The sequence below is a fragment of the Pundamilia nyererei genome, unplaced genomic scaffold, assembly GCF_000239375.1.
Source record: "Pundamilia nyererei isolate P.nyererei 1_Seehausen unplaced genomic scaffold, PunNye1.0 scaffold00039, whole genome shotgun sequence".
NCBI classification, from domain to species: Eukaryota; Metazoa; Chordata; class Actinopteri; order Cichliformes; family Cichlidae; genus Pundamilia; species Pundamilia nyererei.
The window spans coordinates 10,619-25,253 of record NW_005187440.1 but is presented as its reverse complement, the minus strand read 5'-3'; the positions used below and the strand labels follow the sequence as shown (position 1 = coordinate 25,253).

General features: G+C 42.9%; 1 protein-coding gene across 1 annotated transcript; it reads left to right on the top strand.

The window, feature by feature from the left end:
• The first annotated feature begins 380 nt into the window (after positions 1-380).
• LOC102196905 (transketolase) lies at positions 381-12,652 on the top strand. The gene is made up of 14 exons (XM_005730675.1): positions 381-658; positions 1,977-2,094; positions 2,347-2,460; positions 3,084-3,181; positions 5,408-5,599; positions 5,831-5,949; positions 7,040-7,236; positions 7,405-7,569; positions 8,191-8,347; positions 8,972-9,102; positions 9,213-9,296; positions 9,450-9,543; positions 9,675-9,797; positions 11,838-12,652. The coding sequence occupies exons 1-14, from the start codon at positions 552-554 to the stop codon at positions 12,023-12,025; spliced, it is 1,887 nt and encodes a 628-aa protein (XP_005730732.1). The 5' UTR covers positions 381-551; the 3' UTR covers positions 12,026-12,652.
• The last annotated feature ends 1,983 nt before the right edge of the window (positions 12,653-14,635 follow it).

The window sequence follows — 14,635 nt, the reverse complement described above, 5'->3', positions numbered from 1 at the left end:
AATAAAACTTTCCCGCTGTTTAAAAAATGACGAATACAAAACTATGTCAGTATAAACTGATCTCGATGTGCATCACTTATTTTATATTATAATATATATTTCATATATAATGTGTTCCCACTTTTTTTGCACGCATTGTTTTGGTTTGCATAGTTGCTGTCTGTACAGAGCGTGGAAATGCTGCATCTGAGCGTCCCTGATCAGAGTCTGTGTGCCGGCTTGCTGTGAGCGTTTACCCGCGCGTGTGGCCTTGGTTTTAGTCCAAAGCCTTCCTACTGTCGGTTCATGCGACAGTTTGGACTAACTGCAGGCTTCGTTTGGCCCTAGATTAGCCATATTCATAGGCTTCGCTTGCAAACACGCCCCCTCCCTCCCGCCCTCTGTCTCTGTGGTTAAACAGCGTTATCTCTTTTTAACCCCTGCCATCGTCCGCTGCGCTCTCCTCGCCTTTATTCTCAGAACAGTAGACCGGGGGGAACTTTTAACTCTTTTAACTCTATTTTACCGGCTTGCGTGTGAGTGAGTGTGCTTCTCTTCGGTTCACCGGCCAGATGGAGGACTATCATAAACCGGACCAGCAGACGGTGCAGGCGCTCAGGAACATCGCCACCCGACTCCGGATCAACTCCATCAAGGCGACAACTGCAGCGGGCAGCGGGTAAGATGGTTAAACCGAGCAGGAGACGCGTGACAGCAGAAAACGTGGTTTTATGCACGTCATTTTTATCCGTTTAAATATCGATGTGTGATTTCTTTCATTTATGAGGACCTGCTTCAGGGAAGCGCATCGTAATTACAGATGAACTGGTCGCAGAACACAGTAACGTCTGTTTTAACGTGTAAAATAGTCAAACTGTGTGTTTAAAATATTGTAGATGCACCATATGAAAATCTGTCTCTGTGTGTGACGTGTCTAAACTTTTTTAAGCATTTCAGTTGTTTACCTGTGCGTATAGTTAGTTTTATACCAGAGTCTGTGCGCAATTTACGCAAAAGCAAGGGCGGTTGGGCAAGTTCATGTACATACATGCTGCGAGTAATATCCTGACCGAAAATATAGTCTTAATGTATTTAATAATATGTTGTGCCCTATTATTTTGAAGGGGATCGAGCTTGCTGCAGGTGCACTGGTGTTCCACTCCTCTTGTCCTCCGAGATCACTTACGCAACACACACATACAACTCACGCCGGACAGTTGTTTTATGTGGCCGTTGCTACGGCTCATGGGTCGATGTGTTGTGCGGCAGCAGAGAGCCGCTCAGTGCGCAAACATGCTTCTGCAGCGCCTGCGTGACCCGACGGAAACGGTTAAGAGGCAAAAGCGAATAACAACGTCCAGTGTGCACTTTCTAAGTCGCGATGACAAATATGCTGTCATGATAGAAAATACAATGACCTGGAAAATAAATCGGACTTTTCATTATTGGTGACTCTTTTTTTTTGTTTTTTTAAATTTTATCGAGAAATAAATAAATTGTTTCTTTTCTTTTGTTCTCGGTTCTTGTTGTTCTTCAATGATTTGCTTCCAACATGAAGCTCCTCTCTTTCCAGTGGAGATGCTTCCAAATCCATCCATCACTTTTGGTTCGAATTCCCTTTTTAGCTTAAAGACATCAAACACTTACAGACTTTTTTTTTTATATAACGTGTGCTACACCAATCACTCACCCTTTTCCTTGTTCTTTTTTCTTTCTTTCTTTCTTTTTAATTATCTCATTACATTTTTCATTTCAGGGTATTTAAAAAAAAGAAGCTTTAGTGAGGTATTTTGTGCGCCCAGAGGACGGAGCAGTGTAGGAGCTATTGTATATGTGCTTACTGTTGTGTGACCTTGATGATAGTGTGGCCTTACATAACTCCCCAAATACTGATGGTCTGGCTTTAATTAACCCACTGAATGTGCACTGACGGGATGAACCGGACAGTTAAACTCAATTTCTAATGTCATTTTGCCTCTGCACCTATTTTGTTGCAGTCACCCCACATCATGCAGCAGCGTGGCCGAGATCATGTCCGTGCTTTTCTTTCATTCCATGAAATACCGACCCGAAGACCCACGTAACCCCAACAATGACCGGTTTGTCCTCTCTAAGGTAATGCGCACACATCCATAATGGTTGAAGACGTTTTCAAAAGCATCAACACACAGAGGGAGGTTGAACTGAGTCAAATAATATGCATGTGCTCTAGTGTATATATATGATTTTTATATAGTATGTGTCTAAATAACTCACTCATTTAAGGCTCTAGCATATATATTACAATGCTACAAAATTAGTGCAGTCATCTGTGTTCCCTCTGTTCAGTTATCTGATCAATGAGCTCTGAAAACTTTGCCTCCTCAGGGTCACGCAGCCCCGGTGCTGTATGCTGTGTGGGCAGAGACGGGCTACCTGAAGGAGAATGAGCTTCTCAACCTCCGCAAGGTCGACTCAATCCTGGAGGGACACCCTGTGCCGGTGAGGCAACATTGAAACCTGCAAGAAGTTTAAGGCTTTGAGAGTCACTACCATGAATCAGGAATATTTTAAAACCTTTATGCTGCCTTTCATGGTTTCCTTTCATGCTTTCTTTGGAGTTGAGAGAGAAGTATTTGTCGTGTTTTCACACTGAAGTTGATACGTTTCACACTGCACTAAACACACACGAACAGAGTGAGATATATTGAAAAGTTAAGTAAAATCTTATATATGTTATGCTTTCCGACATTTCTGTTAAATACTGCATAGTTTATGGACAAGTGTTTGTGAATAAGGACATTACAGTATCCTTGCTGCACACGAGACGTGGACCCGCTTCCACAGATAACAGCAAAGCATCTGTAGGCAGAGACAGCGAGACAACGCTGCGCCTGTGTGACAGAGATGCTTTGTCGTCTGCTGCAAACATCAGTGACACTTTGTCCACATTAACCCAGAAATTGGCGCACTGTAACATCCAGACCATAGCTGCTGTTCCAACAGTTCCACTGCTGCTGCTTTTATGATCCATTTAGAAATGAAAAACAATCCATCTGCTGTTGCTTGCTTAGCTCGAGCTGGAGTGAGTAATGTGCATCTTTTTTATGTGTGCGTGGATGCAGAAGCAGCAGTTTGTGGATGTGGCCACGGGATCTCTTGGTCAGGGGCTGGGAGCCGCGTGTGGAATGGCTTACACTGGAAAATTCTTTGACAAGGCCAGGTAACACAAACAAAGTCACACTCACGCGTATAGACACAATCATTTTGGTGGGGGGCGTGCACATTTCTGCAGAAGTGCAGCAGCCCAGTTTGCATCTGCACACATTAAGATGGACTGTATGAAATTATGCATGACATAATGTACGCTGCAGCGAGCTGCACAGACATGTGACATTTCTGCCTGGAGCTTGGGAATAAAACGCTCTCTGACAGGCTTGGTCTGTGCTGACATTTAGGCAGTCACTTAGAGCTTATGAGAGGCGACCTTCATCCTGTTTTACCTTCACATCAGGATTAATGGGGCTGGATGAAATCAGTGGCAGTGAGCTCAGAGTTGAATGCATATAAAAAGTTTTATGTTTGTTAAAACAGTGTACTATTTCTTTTTTCAATTTCTTTCAACATTATTCTTCACAATTCAAATGTAGTTTCATCTCAGTGTTTTGACAGCAATGCAGCTCCTACTCAGCTGAATTTCAGCTGATTGAACTCGCTCCACGTTTGTCTCCTTTGTTCTTGCGTGGTCTGGAAAATACCCGGCCGTTTCTGTCTGACAATAGATGTTTAGAGCCGTGTAGCCTGTAGCATGCTGGATTCACGTTTTCAAAATTTGTTATGATTTTCTATTTCTTTTTTTTACGCATCCGAGCTGAAACCTGACTTTCAGGATGATATTTGGTACATTTGATTGCGAGCCGAGCAGAATGTGATTGCTTGAAAGGCAGCTTTGGGTTTGGTTTTTTTTTGCTGTTTTGCAGGGAGTGCTGCACTTGCACTCTGTGTTGGCTGTCCTTCATATCTCTCTCACTCTCTTTGCATTCTATGTGCACTCAATTATTTCTGCTCTAATAATCACACACGCAAAAGCACAGTTCTCCCTCATCTCCCTGCCTCACCCATTTCCCTCACCACCTCTTAAAAAAATGATGAAATCTTATATTGTGCTGCTATCTACCTGGGCTCCACTGTGCATTCAGACAATAATAATGCATGGACCATGTGTGTTTGCATGGTGCATGCAGTAACAACACACGTAACAACAACTACTGGCTGCCGGCTGCATCACTGGTTTCATAATATGATCTGAGCCCAGAACCTTTGAATAGCAACTGCATCAATGCCACTTGTGGATACTCTCACACAATAACCTGCAGGATCAAGTAAGGAAAGCATGTGTGTGAGAGGTATCACCTTGTCTAAGTCTGTTATTCACACCTACAAACACTGGATGAAGGAAGGTGTAACACACACACCTTCTAAGGGAGTCCAACTACAGGAGTAAAGGGATTACTCCTGTAGTTGGACCACTTATATTACTTGCAGACTACTGTGAACACGAGCCGATATGTGTGTCTTAGAATATGTTTCGATGATCACCACCTGGAGCTTTTATCACTGAGTTTTACATTTTTGACCCCCTGTTTGAGGACTCTCGAGGCTGTTTGTTTTGGGTCATTGTCATATTTCAGCGTTAGTTTGGAAATGCAGACTACCTCTCTGATGTTGTGTAATTCACAACAATCTATCTCGTGTTAACTGAGAAATAAACATACAGACAGTTGATTACATAATTTCAAGGAAAGATGCACTACAGAATAGTATGTGATTCGGTTATGTTCAAAGATTTTTTAACATTTCATCAAGGTTAATAAACAGCTTTTTGCTCTTTCTTTCTTTGTATTACTGTAGGGTCTTTACCTTACAATATAAAGCACCTTGAACTAACTGTTGTTGTGTTTGAATTTAAATTTGAATACTATCCGTTTATACGCTTTATTGGTTTTTCCGTTGTCCTTTCCCTTCAATCTAAAGTCTCTACCTCTTTTCTCTCCAGTCCCACCTCTGTGGAATTCCCCTCTTCTTCCTTTCTTTATGTGTCGTGTGGTTTTTTGGGGTTTTTTCCTCTGTGGTCGGAGTTGGAATGCGTGGTGTAATTCGTCGTGTCTCGGCCTATCTTCCAGTTTTAATGAGAACGTGTCTATTTGACTGGAAAGCTGTCAGGAGTTGTTACGCCACAGAAGCAGCTACTGAGGATGATCAGAGCGTGGTGGGGATAAGGATTGGGGGAGGGATCTGTTTTTGTCTGTCTGTGTGTTTAGGTGTCATGGTCAGCTGTGACATCATGCCACCATAGGGGGGCATCAGATGATGGGAGGACGTGAAAGGACAGGAAAATGGAGCTGATATGAAAAATAACTAATTTCTCTTTCCCCGTCTCTGTTTGTAGCTATCGGGTGTTCTGCCTGTTGGGTGACGGAGAGCTGTCAGAAGGCTCGGTGTGGGAGGCCATGGCCTTCGCCTCATACTACCAGCTAGACAACTTGGTAGCCATCTTGGACATTAACCGACTGGGTCAGAGTGACCCGACTCCCCTGCAGCACCATGTGGAGAAATACCAGCGGCGCTGCGAGTCCTTTGGGTGAGCCAGGGGGGAAGTCAAAAACTATCTGAGTGGGTTATTTAGTGCTTCAGTAGCTGCTTAAGGAGTCATTCCAAGAACCGTTAAACAAACTCAGCTTCAGTCATTTATTTATAAAATAAGATGCACTTGTTCTTTAATTAATATGTAAGATTTGCTGCTCAAAATTAGTTTTTTATATTTTGACTCGAGCATAAGCACATGTAATGTTTGACTTGTCTGTTTCCCCAGCTGGCACGCCATTATAGTAGATGGCCACAGTGTGGAGGAGTTGTGTAAGGTGCTGAGTCAACCACGCCACCAGCCACTTGCCATTATCGCCAAGACCATCAAGGGCAAGGGCATCCCAGGTATAGCAACTATGCAGACAGTGGTTCAGAGTGCTCAAATATCAGTATTTTGTACTGTAATGAGCACCAGTTTCCTCTTCCTACTGAATAAATAAAGGTTGTTTAATCATTCCTTAGAGCATGCAGATAAATTGTTAAGTTTTACTGCTTAACATTTAAGATGTTTTTAAAAAGTGCTCTAAAATCCTTTTTTTTTTTAAAGACTGGGTAAAATGTGGCATCTGACTGGGAATATTAGATCTGTCTGAAGTTTTCTGAACTGCCCCAAGCACCCACTGTGAGTGCACAGAGGCCATAATCCAGGTAGCGCTTCGGTGCTTTAGCTGCTGCTGCTCCATAATCCCTCAGAATGTGTAGGATACACTCCCTACAACAGCCCATTGTACTTGTGTTGTGATAAGCTAAGTTGGAGTGTGTGCGACCGACCGCATGTGTTTGTTGGGGAGAAAGAGACGGTTGTTATAACAGGGTCTTTGTGTACAGATGAGTGGACCAGAAATCTTCAGTGTTGTTGCAACCCTGTGGCCTCTTGGCCTTAACCCTTGACTTCTGCTACAGGCTGATGTTACCCACTGGTGTGGAACATTGTTATGAGTGTGACAGCATGTGCACCTGCATGAATGTGGAAGGCATACGCTTGCAAGACGTGAACAAATTGGTTCCGTTAAAGAAAGAAAACTGAACAATGGTCGCTTAAATAACTTGAAACTGACAAAAGTAACAATAAATAGAAATGTACTGAAAATTAACACATTTAAAAGGTCAAGGTACGTCAGTGTCAGGTAACACCGTTCTTCGCTGTCTGAGCAATGCAAAGCGATGCAATTTTTGTGAGTCTTTAAGACTTCAACAGTGTGTTTTTCCCTAAATAAATAAATTGCATTTTTATGTTGGGTTCACACATGATTAGCCCAGTGCTGACCTATCCGGCGTGTACCCTACCTTGAGGGTCTTGTGACAAGAAGAAGAAGATGGATAGATCAAAATATTTAAATGTTAAACTTTGATTAGGTGTTTGAAAGATCACTTGCTTCTGTTGGTCAAAAGAATAGATGCTCAGCGGATACTTAGGCGCGTCTGTGTCTTTCAGCGGCTGAGGATAAAATGGGCTGGCATGGTAAACCCCTGCCCAAGGACATGGCAGAGAGCGTGATCAAGGAGCTGCAGAACCGTATCATCAGCTGCAACAAGCGCCTCTATCCTGCTCCCCCCAATGAGGACACATCCCCTGTTAGCCTCCGCAACATCCGCATGCCGAGTGCACCCAGCTACAAACCTGGAGATAAGGTAGGATCAGTGGTAGCAGACAATCCACCCTCACTTGTCTTTAAAAGTCATTTTTACCTGTTCATAACATTAGATCAAAGAAGTAAATAAAATCTTTTTTCTATTTTTTTAAATAAAAACTTGAGCCGAGCGTACTTTATTGAATCTGTTTTCTCCCCGTGTGATCAGATCGCTACAAGGAAGGCGTACGGCATAGCTCTGGCCAAGCTGGGGCGTTACAACGAGCGAGTGGTGGTTCTGGATGGAGACACTAAGAACTCCACCTTCTCTGAGCTCTTTAAAAATGAACACCCCAACCGTTACGTGGAATGCTACATTGCAGAGCAAAACATGGTGAGGATGGTTCACAGCAAGAGAGCTGGAGAAAGTTTCACAGGTGAAGCTAAAGTGTGAAGAAGTATGAGAAGGCCAGCACGTTACTAAAACAAAATAGACTTAAGATTCAAACGCTGCTGTATAGAGTGGTAAAAGACGTCCATCGGCACCTGACTGAAGCTATTACATGTACACAAAGTGTTTTGTATAAGGTTTTTCCACTTATCTTTTATTTTCCATTGGGGCACAGTTTGCTTACTAGATGTTTTTGATGTGTCACTGTCCTTCGAGGAGCCTTAACGTCAAATGTCCAATGTTTACTGTTCCTGATCATTATCAACCATTTCTTGGATCCTTCCAGGAAACAATTTTCACCAGTTTTCTTAATGAAGAAATGCATCATCGTAATGCAACGTAATATTCAGTATACTCTGTAGCACCTTCACAAAGGTGATGACCTATGCTGCATCTATGCTAGCAGCTCTGTGAGACTCTACTTTATTCACACTAATTACAAAGTGTATTGGAAACTGTAACTATATAGTGCTCGACTTCTTTAAAGCAAAAAAACAAACAAAACATAGATATAAAATATGCTGAACTGCATTACTTTCTTAACGCCTCTCATCTCTCCTGCAGGTGAGCGTGGCGATTGGTTGTGCTGTACGAGACCGTAACGTGGTGTTCGCCAGCACCTTCGCCACCTTCTTTACCCGCGCTTATGACCAGCTCCGCATGGCCGCCATCTCCGAGAGCAACATCAACCTCTGTGGCTCCCACTGCGGTGTCTCCATCGGTCAGTTACCATCTTCCCTTTTGTGTTATGTCTTCACCGTTGTGAAGAGTGCACAGCGTTTGGTTTATTATCATTTCACACCCCACAGTTAATACTGAAAGGACAGATTCCACTGAGCAAACCAGTCACAGCCGCTTTGATTCTGGACCTGTGGAAAGAAGTCGCTGTTTTTCTCATTCCATATTTTTCTCAAGTTTAGTTTGGGACACTTTTGATTTTGGATCGAATCCGCCCACTGAATCCTCATTGGACTTGTAGTGGTGAAAAATATGAAGTTACTGTTTTTGCATGTTGCTCCTGTTCCAGTATCGCGGCACTGGTTTGAAGCTCTCTTCCTTTTTTAATTGGTTTTGAACCCCATAAATACTAAACCTTTGCTTCCATCTTCCTCTGTGTTATTGTGTTGTTCACATTCTCTCCTGGTATCAGCACTCCTCCTGTCCTTCCTCTCTGTCTCTGCGTCATGGAGGTGATGACAGAGCAGACTGAATCTCTGTCACCTCTTCCTCCCCCTCCTCTTTCTTCTTCTCCTCCTCCTCTTCAGGTACACTGCATGTCCACCTTTGCAGACTGAATGACATTGTCTGTTTCTTGTTGCTGAGGTGTGTGTTTGTGCATATTTAGGTGAGGATGGACCCTCTCAGATGGGTCTGGAGGATCTGGCCATGTTCAGAGCCATTCCTGCAGCTACTGTCTTCTACCCAAGTGACGGTGTTTCCACTGAGAAAGCTGTGGAGCTTGCCGCCAACACAAAGGTACTCGTAATGATTTTTGATAACGGGAAAAAGAAAGAAAAATATTAAGTACTTAAGATTATGTATGTTAAAAGCAGCGATTCATTTTGATGCTTTCTGATTTGTTCTAGGGTTTGTGTTTTATCCGGACAAGCCGCCCAGAGAACAACATCATTTACAACTGCAACGAAGACTTCCATGTCGGACAGGCTAAGGTTTGTTGCTGCATTTTAATCAAAATGTTGCTCTATGCTCTAAATAAAATCTGTTTATTGTTCTAATTTTGCTGATCTGTTTAGACTCTGTGCACATTTTCTTCTGGAGTAGAAACAAACAAAGACAAATGTAGAGTTTCCCTTCGCACACAGGTTGTATATAAAACCAATGATGATTATGTGACTGTGGTTGGAGCGGGAGTGACCCTCCATGAGGCTCTGGCTGCTGCTGAAATGCTGAAGAAAGGTATGAAGAAATAAGAAAAAAAAAAGATAAAGCTGACCTGTGACATAAAACAATGCAAAAACTATTTTTCTTTTTGTAATTACATTTTTAAAGACACTGTTTCATATTCAACTTCCTCTTTTGCCGTTCAGAGAGAATAAACATTCGTGTGATCGATCCATTCACCATCAAACCCCTGGATTCCAAGACCATCATCGACAACGCCAGAGCCACCAGAGGACGCATTATCACAGTGGAGGACCACTACTATGAAGGTGAGGAGTCTGCACAGCGCCCCCAAGTGAAAATGAACAAATGCTGTATATAAAAGATGGCCAGAAGCTCTGTGTTGAAAATAAAAAGCAAGCGCAATAAACCTGGTCTATTAGCCAGCAGGGGGCACCATCTCTGTCTGGGAAAACGATGCTAAGGAGTCTGCGAAGAAGAAAAATGACTGCTGCTTACTTCATTTAGGAGCACAGTAAAAGTTTTCATGATCAGTTTGTTGTCTGAACTACTGGTTCAGTGTATTTTTTAATGCAGCATGAGATTCATTTTGTTGTTTTTGGGGGGGAGGGTTCCGTTTAAAGTCAAATAGACAATAAAGTGGGTATCATATAGGGTGTGGGCTCCTGGTGTCTGGTACGTTTCTCAGCCAGGTCTGCCTCACACTCACCCGGGGATGCTCAGGATGTCTTCTGAACATCTCCAGGTGAGGTGTTATAGGCATGCTCTACTGAGAGGGGACACCGGGACACAGAGACATCACACCTCTTGCTCGCCTTCCCCACAGAAGAGCTGGAGGAAGAAAAGATTTTTCAGTGGAAGGTCTGGCAACACTGCCTGGGCTGCTGGCTGGCTGGTTGGATGGAAACGGCAAACATGTCAAAGCCAAGGATTAAAAAATGAATGGGTATCATCACAATGGTTACATCAATCTATTAAAGACGGTCTACAGAAATTAATTTCAAGACAACAAAATAATTTAGGGGCAGGACTCTCTCTGTATACTCTCTAATGCTTTCCTGACCTCACTACCTTCCTGTCAATAAAGGCTAAAAGCCTAAACTAAATACATTAAAACAAAAAAACACAACTTAATCCAAGAAGTTGTATATTTTCTTCTACACAAAATTGGAAAAAAAGAAATTTGTAAATCTAAACGAGTATCTGAATTTAAAATTAGTTTGCAAGGTGTTGCAATAAAACTTCTATATGTAGAATATTTATTATTATATCTAAAATATGCTGATTATTTTTTGACCGTTTTATATTCCTGTTTGGTCAAAGTCACATTAGTCTGGCAGCAGCAGGAGAGATTTAAGTAACAGGCATACGAGGGATTGTTATGCAGCTGCTTGCGTGTCTGCGCTGCTTGTGTATCAACTCATGAATAAAAAAGCCCTGAGCAGCTAAGGACAGACGTCTGTGTACAGACGGAGAAGCTCTTAGGTGGAGAGAGAAGAAGGGCCTGAGGAAGGGAGGAAAAAGATAGAAGTATGGGATACGGAACGTCGCAGAGAACTAAGGTGCATGTTGTAGCGGTAAAGAGAGAGGCGTACGCTAAGGAAAAGGTAAAACAGATATTTTTTAAAAATGTTTGTTGGGGGGAGGGAGGGAGGACAGAGGGTGGAAGTGGAAGAGCCTGTCAGGATTTCTTAATTTCATCTCCGGCCTTTGGGCTCTCAGTGACCTACATACAGTACCAGCATGGCAAAGAAAAAAAAAACAAGCATCCAATTTTTGCTTTTTCCTTTGTCTCCTCTCAGCCACTCTGTGTGTTTCTGTGAGCCTAAATTTAGCGGTTTGTTTTTCCTTCTTTGAGAGAACTTCTGTCTGTGAAAGAGACAGCACCCATTTGATTGCACACACTTTAAAATTCAGATATATATAATAGGTTGTATGCAACTTGAAATCTTAAAGATTGTGGCCTGTCCAGGTAGACCAGAGATGTTTTAGTTCAATAAAGTGCGATGACTTTTTCCGTCAGGTACCTCTTAATGGCCAGCATAAAAAAGGAAGTAACTGCATGTATTACTTACACACCTGACTATATTCAGCCTTCAGATCGCATTCCTAAAGGGGATGAACGTGTGACAGGAGAGGAGTGAGAAAACAGAGGGAGGGTGGCGCCAGTCCTGTCAGCACACATTACATCTCTGCTGAGCGTAATCGCTCATGGAGGTGTAGATAGATTAAATATGACAGAAGGGTGAAAGACACTCGGAAAGATGGCGAGCAACTTAGAAACTTGATATTTGGACGAACTACCCGTTAATCGATAGTCTTGTCTGCTCTGTATTCTGATTCCTCAGGTGGTCTAGGTGAAGCAGTGTGTTCGGCGGTGGTGAATGAGACCGGCTTCACCGTCCACCGCCTGGCAGTCTCCCAAGTGCCCCGGAGCGGTAAGCCCCACGAGCTACTCCGAATCTTTGGCATAGACCGTGACGGCATTGCTCAAGCGGTCCGTAAGATGCTCAGCAGCTCAGCCAACGCCAAGTAGGAAGGCTGCAGGAGTGACAGCAGCGGGAACAACATGGTAACTGACTCCGTGGTTAACCGGTTACCTCCACGGAGGCACCAAACAAACAAAGTAAACCAACATGGGGGGAGGGATAGCACGACTGGCCCACTCACGCTCTCCTCCTCATAAACCAATTGGAGGCATTCGTTTAAAGCAAAACAAAAAAAAGAAGGTAACATGATTTCTCTCTGTCATCAATGTTGTCTGACACCCCCGCCCCAGAATTTTACCCTATCACTTTGTGAGTTCAGTAAACACACTTCCTACCCCTTAAACTCACCCATCCCCACACCTCCACCCTCTAGTTCCTTCCTACCTCTCAGAGAAAGTTCTGGTGCTGCTGTAGTGTCTCAGTGAAAGCAGTGAACGTGGTTTGGAGTGACGTCAAGTCTTTATCGTTTTTTCTGTGGAACCCCCTCTCACTTCTTGGGCTCAGCGATATGAGCGTCTGCACCCAGTACAACTTTGTAAAGTCCCATCCGACATGAGCAAAGCAGGGTGTGGAGAAACTCTGGTTTGGTCTGTTTTGAGCACTGACTGTTTTTAACCTGTTTTGACTTGGATAGGACTGTTTCACACCAATAAAGGGATGGTTACTTCACGGTACTTGTGTCTGAGGTCTTTCTTGAGGGTTTCGGTGATGGCACGAAGCAGGCATCACAAGCATCTTTTAAGTTTGAAGTCAAAATCCTCCTGTTTTCTTGTGGCAAATTCAATCACACAGTGAAGTATTTCAAGCCAACTAGTGTGACCAATAAATGCAGAAATATCAGGTTAATAAATGGAATAGAGTCAATTATTTCAGATGGATTGATGTCGCTAAGCAGGATTTTGTGTCCATCTGTCTGAACTCTCACTGTCTGATTCAGTTTCCCAAATTGCCCTGCAATGATGCTTTGTATTAAACATAATATGAGGAAAAAAACAGGATCTCAGTATTGGTCTTACTCCTGTCCTGTCTAAATTTGTTCTTCTTTTGCTTCTCTTTCCCCTCTTCCTGTTAAAAAGGAGTTCTTCCTTCCCACTGTCACCAAGTGCCTTCTCATATGGGATCAGGAATTGCTGGGTCTTTCTGAGACTGTTGTGATTTAGTGCTTTATTAAAGTGAATTACCATCACTGTCATACTTTAATACAAGAAAACCATCATTAATTTTATTAGCAATAGCCCCGCTGTTACTGCTATGAAAATTTATTTTCTGTTTAAGTTTGTATGTGCGTTAATTTGCTGAATAGTGGTCACTGTGGCCTCAAGCAATCAAATAATTGCTTTAAACTAAATCTTTCAATTATGAAGCAGTCAAATTAAAGTGTTCTGGTGACTGGCTGTAGGATCACACAAGCACACAGCTACTGTGTATCATCTATATTTAATGTGCGTTAATAATTTAACAGCCCATTGAAAGATTTAGGCTGGCTGGCTTATATATGTACAAGATGACAGATTAAAGGAAAAATGTGGTGTTTCCCCAGAACAGCTTTGGGTTGATTCTACAAGACTACTGGAGTGATGGAGCACCAGCGTCATCTAATGTGACGTGAGGATGTGTCGCATGTTTTTATGCTTCTTAAAGCATTAGATAAGCCATTTGCCCTATGGATGAGGGTGAAGAGAGCACTCCTATCATGGGGTTGTTGATTTGTGGTGAGTTTATCCTCTAAGTGGACCTAAACCATGGCAGAAAAATGCAGCCCACAGCATAAAGGAACTATCAGAGTGCAGCTGTCAAACATTTGGGTTTTTTTTTGTTGCATGAGATATTGTTAGATGCTTATATAACATATAGAAGTACGTTTTTTATAAACTTAATTCAGATTTACCCATAACTGTAATAAAGTCATTAAACTATGAAATTTAGATTGTAAGAAAGATTAAGCAGCAGCTGAGCATTAACACTGGATGACACGCAGACAACAAAGATTTAATTTAGCCTTCTTGAAAAAAAAACATCTCAATGCACAGCTGGCTGCTGGCAGAGCCCGCGGGCACGCCACTGCAACCCCCTCTGACCTCTGCTCCATAGCTGCTGGGTGACCTCTCGTTTGGGGCTCTACTCAGCTTTTCCCAGGAGGGTGGCACGGTTCCCCCCCTTTTGGTGGTCCTCCTCGGGTCCTTGTACTCTGGGGCCTCTGGATATCTGGAGCCTGGATCTCCTCCATACCTGCTTCATACCCTGGGGGACGGGGCTATGGCTCCCCACACTCCCTAGCAGATCGTTACATGGAGAAACCTTTGGAATACAAGCATGCTGATCCACACAGGTGTGCACACGGGTGTTCACAGACGCGGACTACACCTTTCTTGGCTGCTGCCTCAAAGCACATTGTGCGCTGTCTATCTTGCATGCTGCACAATATCGTTTAATATTTAGTATCTACTGTTATCTACTGCTAGCTAGTTTATTGTGATAGTGCTTTTTTTTATTATGTTGCTCTTTTTTTGTTTGCTTTCTCTTCTGTTTTTTTTTTCTCCATACAGGTGATTCAGGTGTTTTGTTTGTTTTTCTTTCTTTCTTCCCCCCTTTCTCACCGTCTCTTCTCCCCTCTGGTTTTCTTTCTTTCATTCTTTCTCCCTGTCCTATCCCCCAGT

What these genes read in the sequence shown, in the direction of transcription:
- LOC102196905 (XM_005730675.1), top strand. Translation starts at nt 552, where the DNA reads ATGGAGGACTATCATAAACCGGACCAGCAGACGGTGCAGGCGCTCAGG. An exon ending in CCACTGCGGTGTCTCCATCG is followed by an intron (nt 8,348 to 8,971) that starts GTCAGTTACCAT and finishes GTGCATATTTAG; the next exon opens with GTGAGGATGGACCCTCTCAG. An exon ending in TGCTGAAATGCTGAAGAAAG is followed by an intron (nt 9,544 to 9,674) that starts GTATGAAGAAAT and finishes TTTGCCGTTCAG; the next exon opens with AGAGAATAAACATTCGTGTG.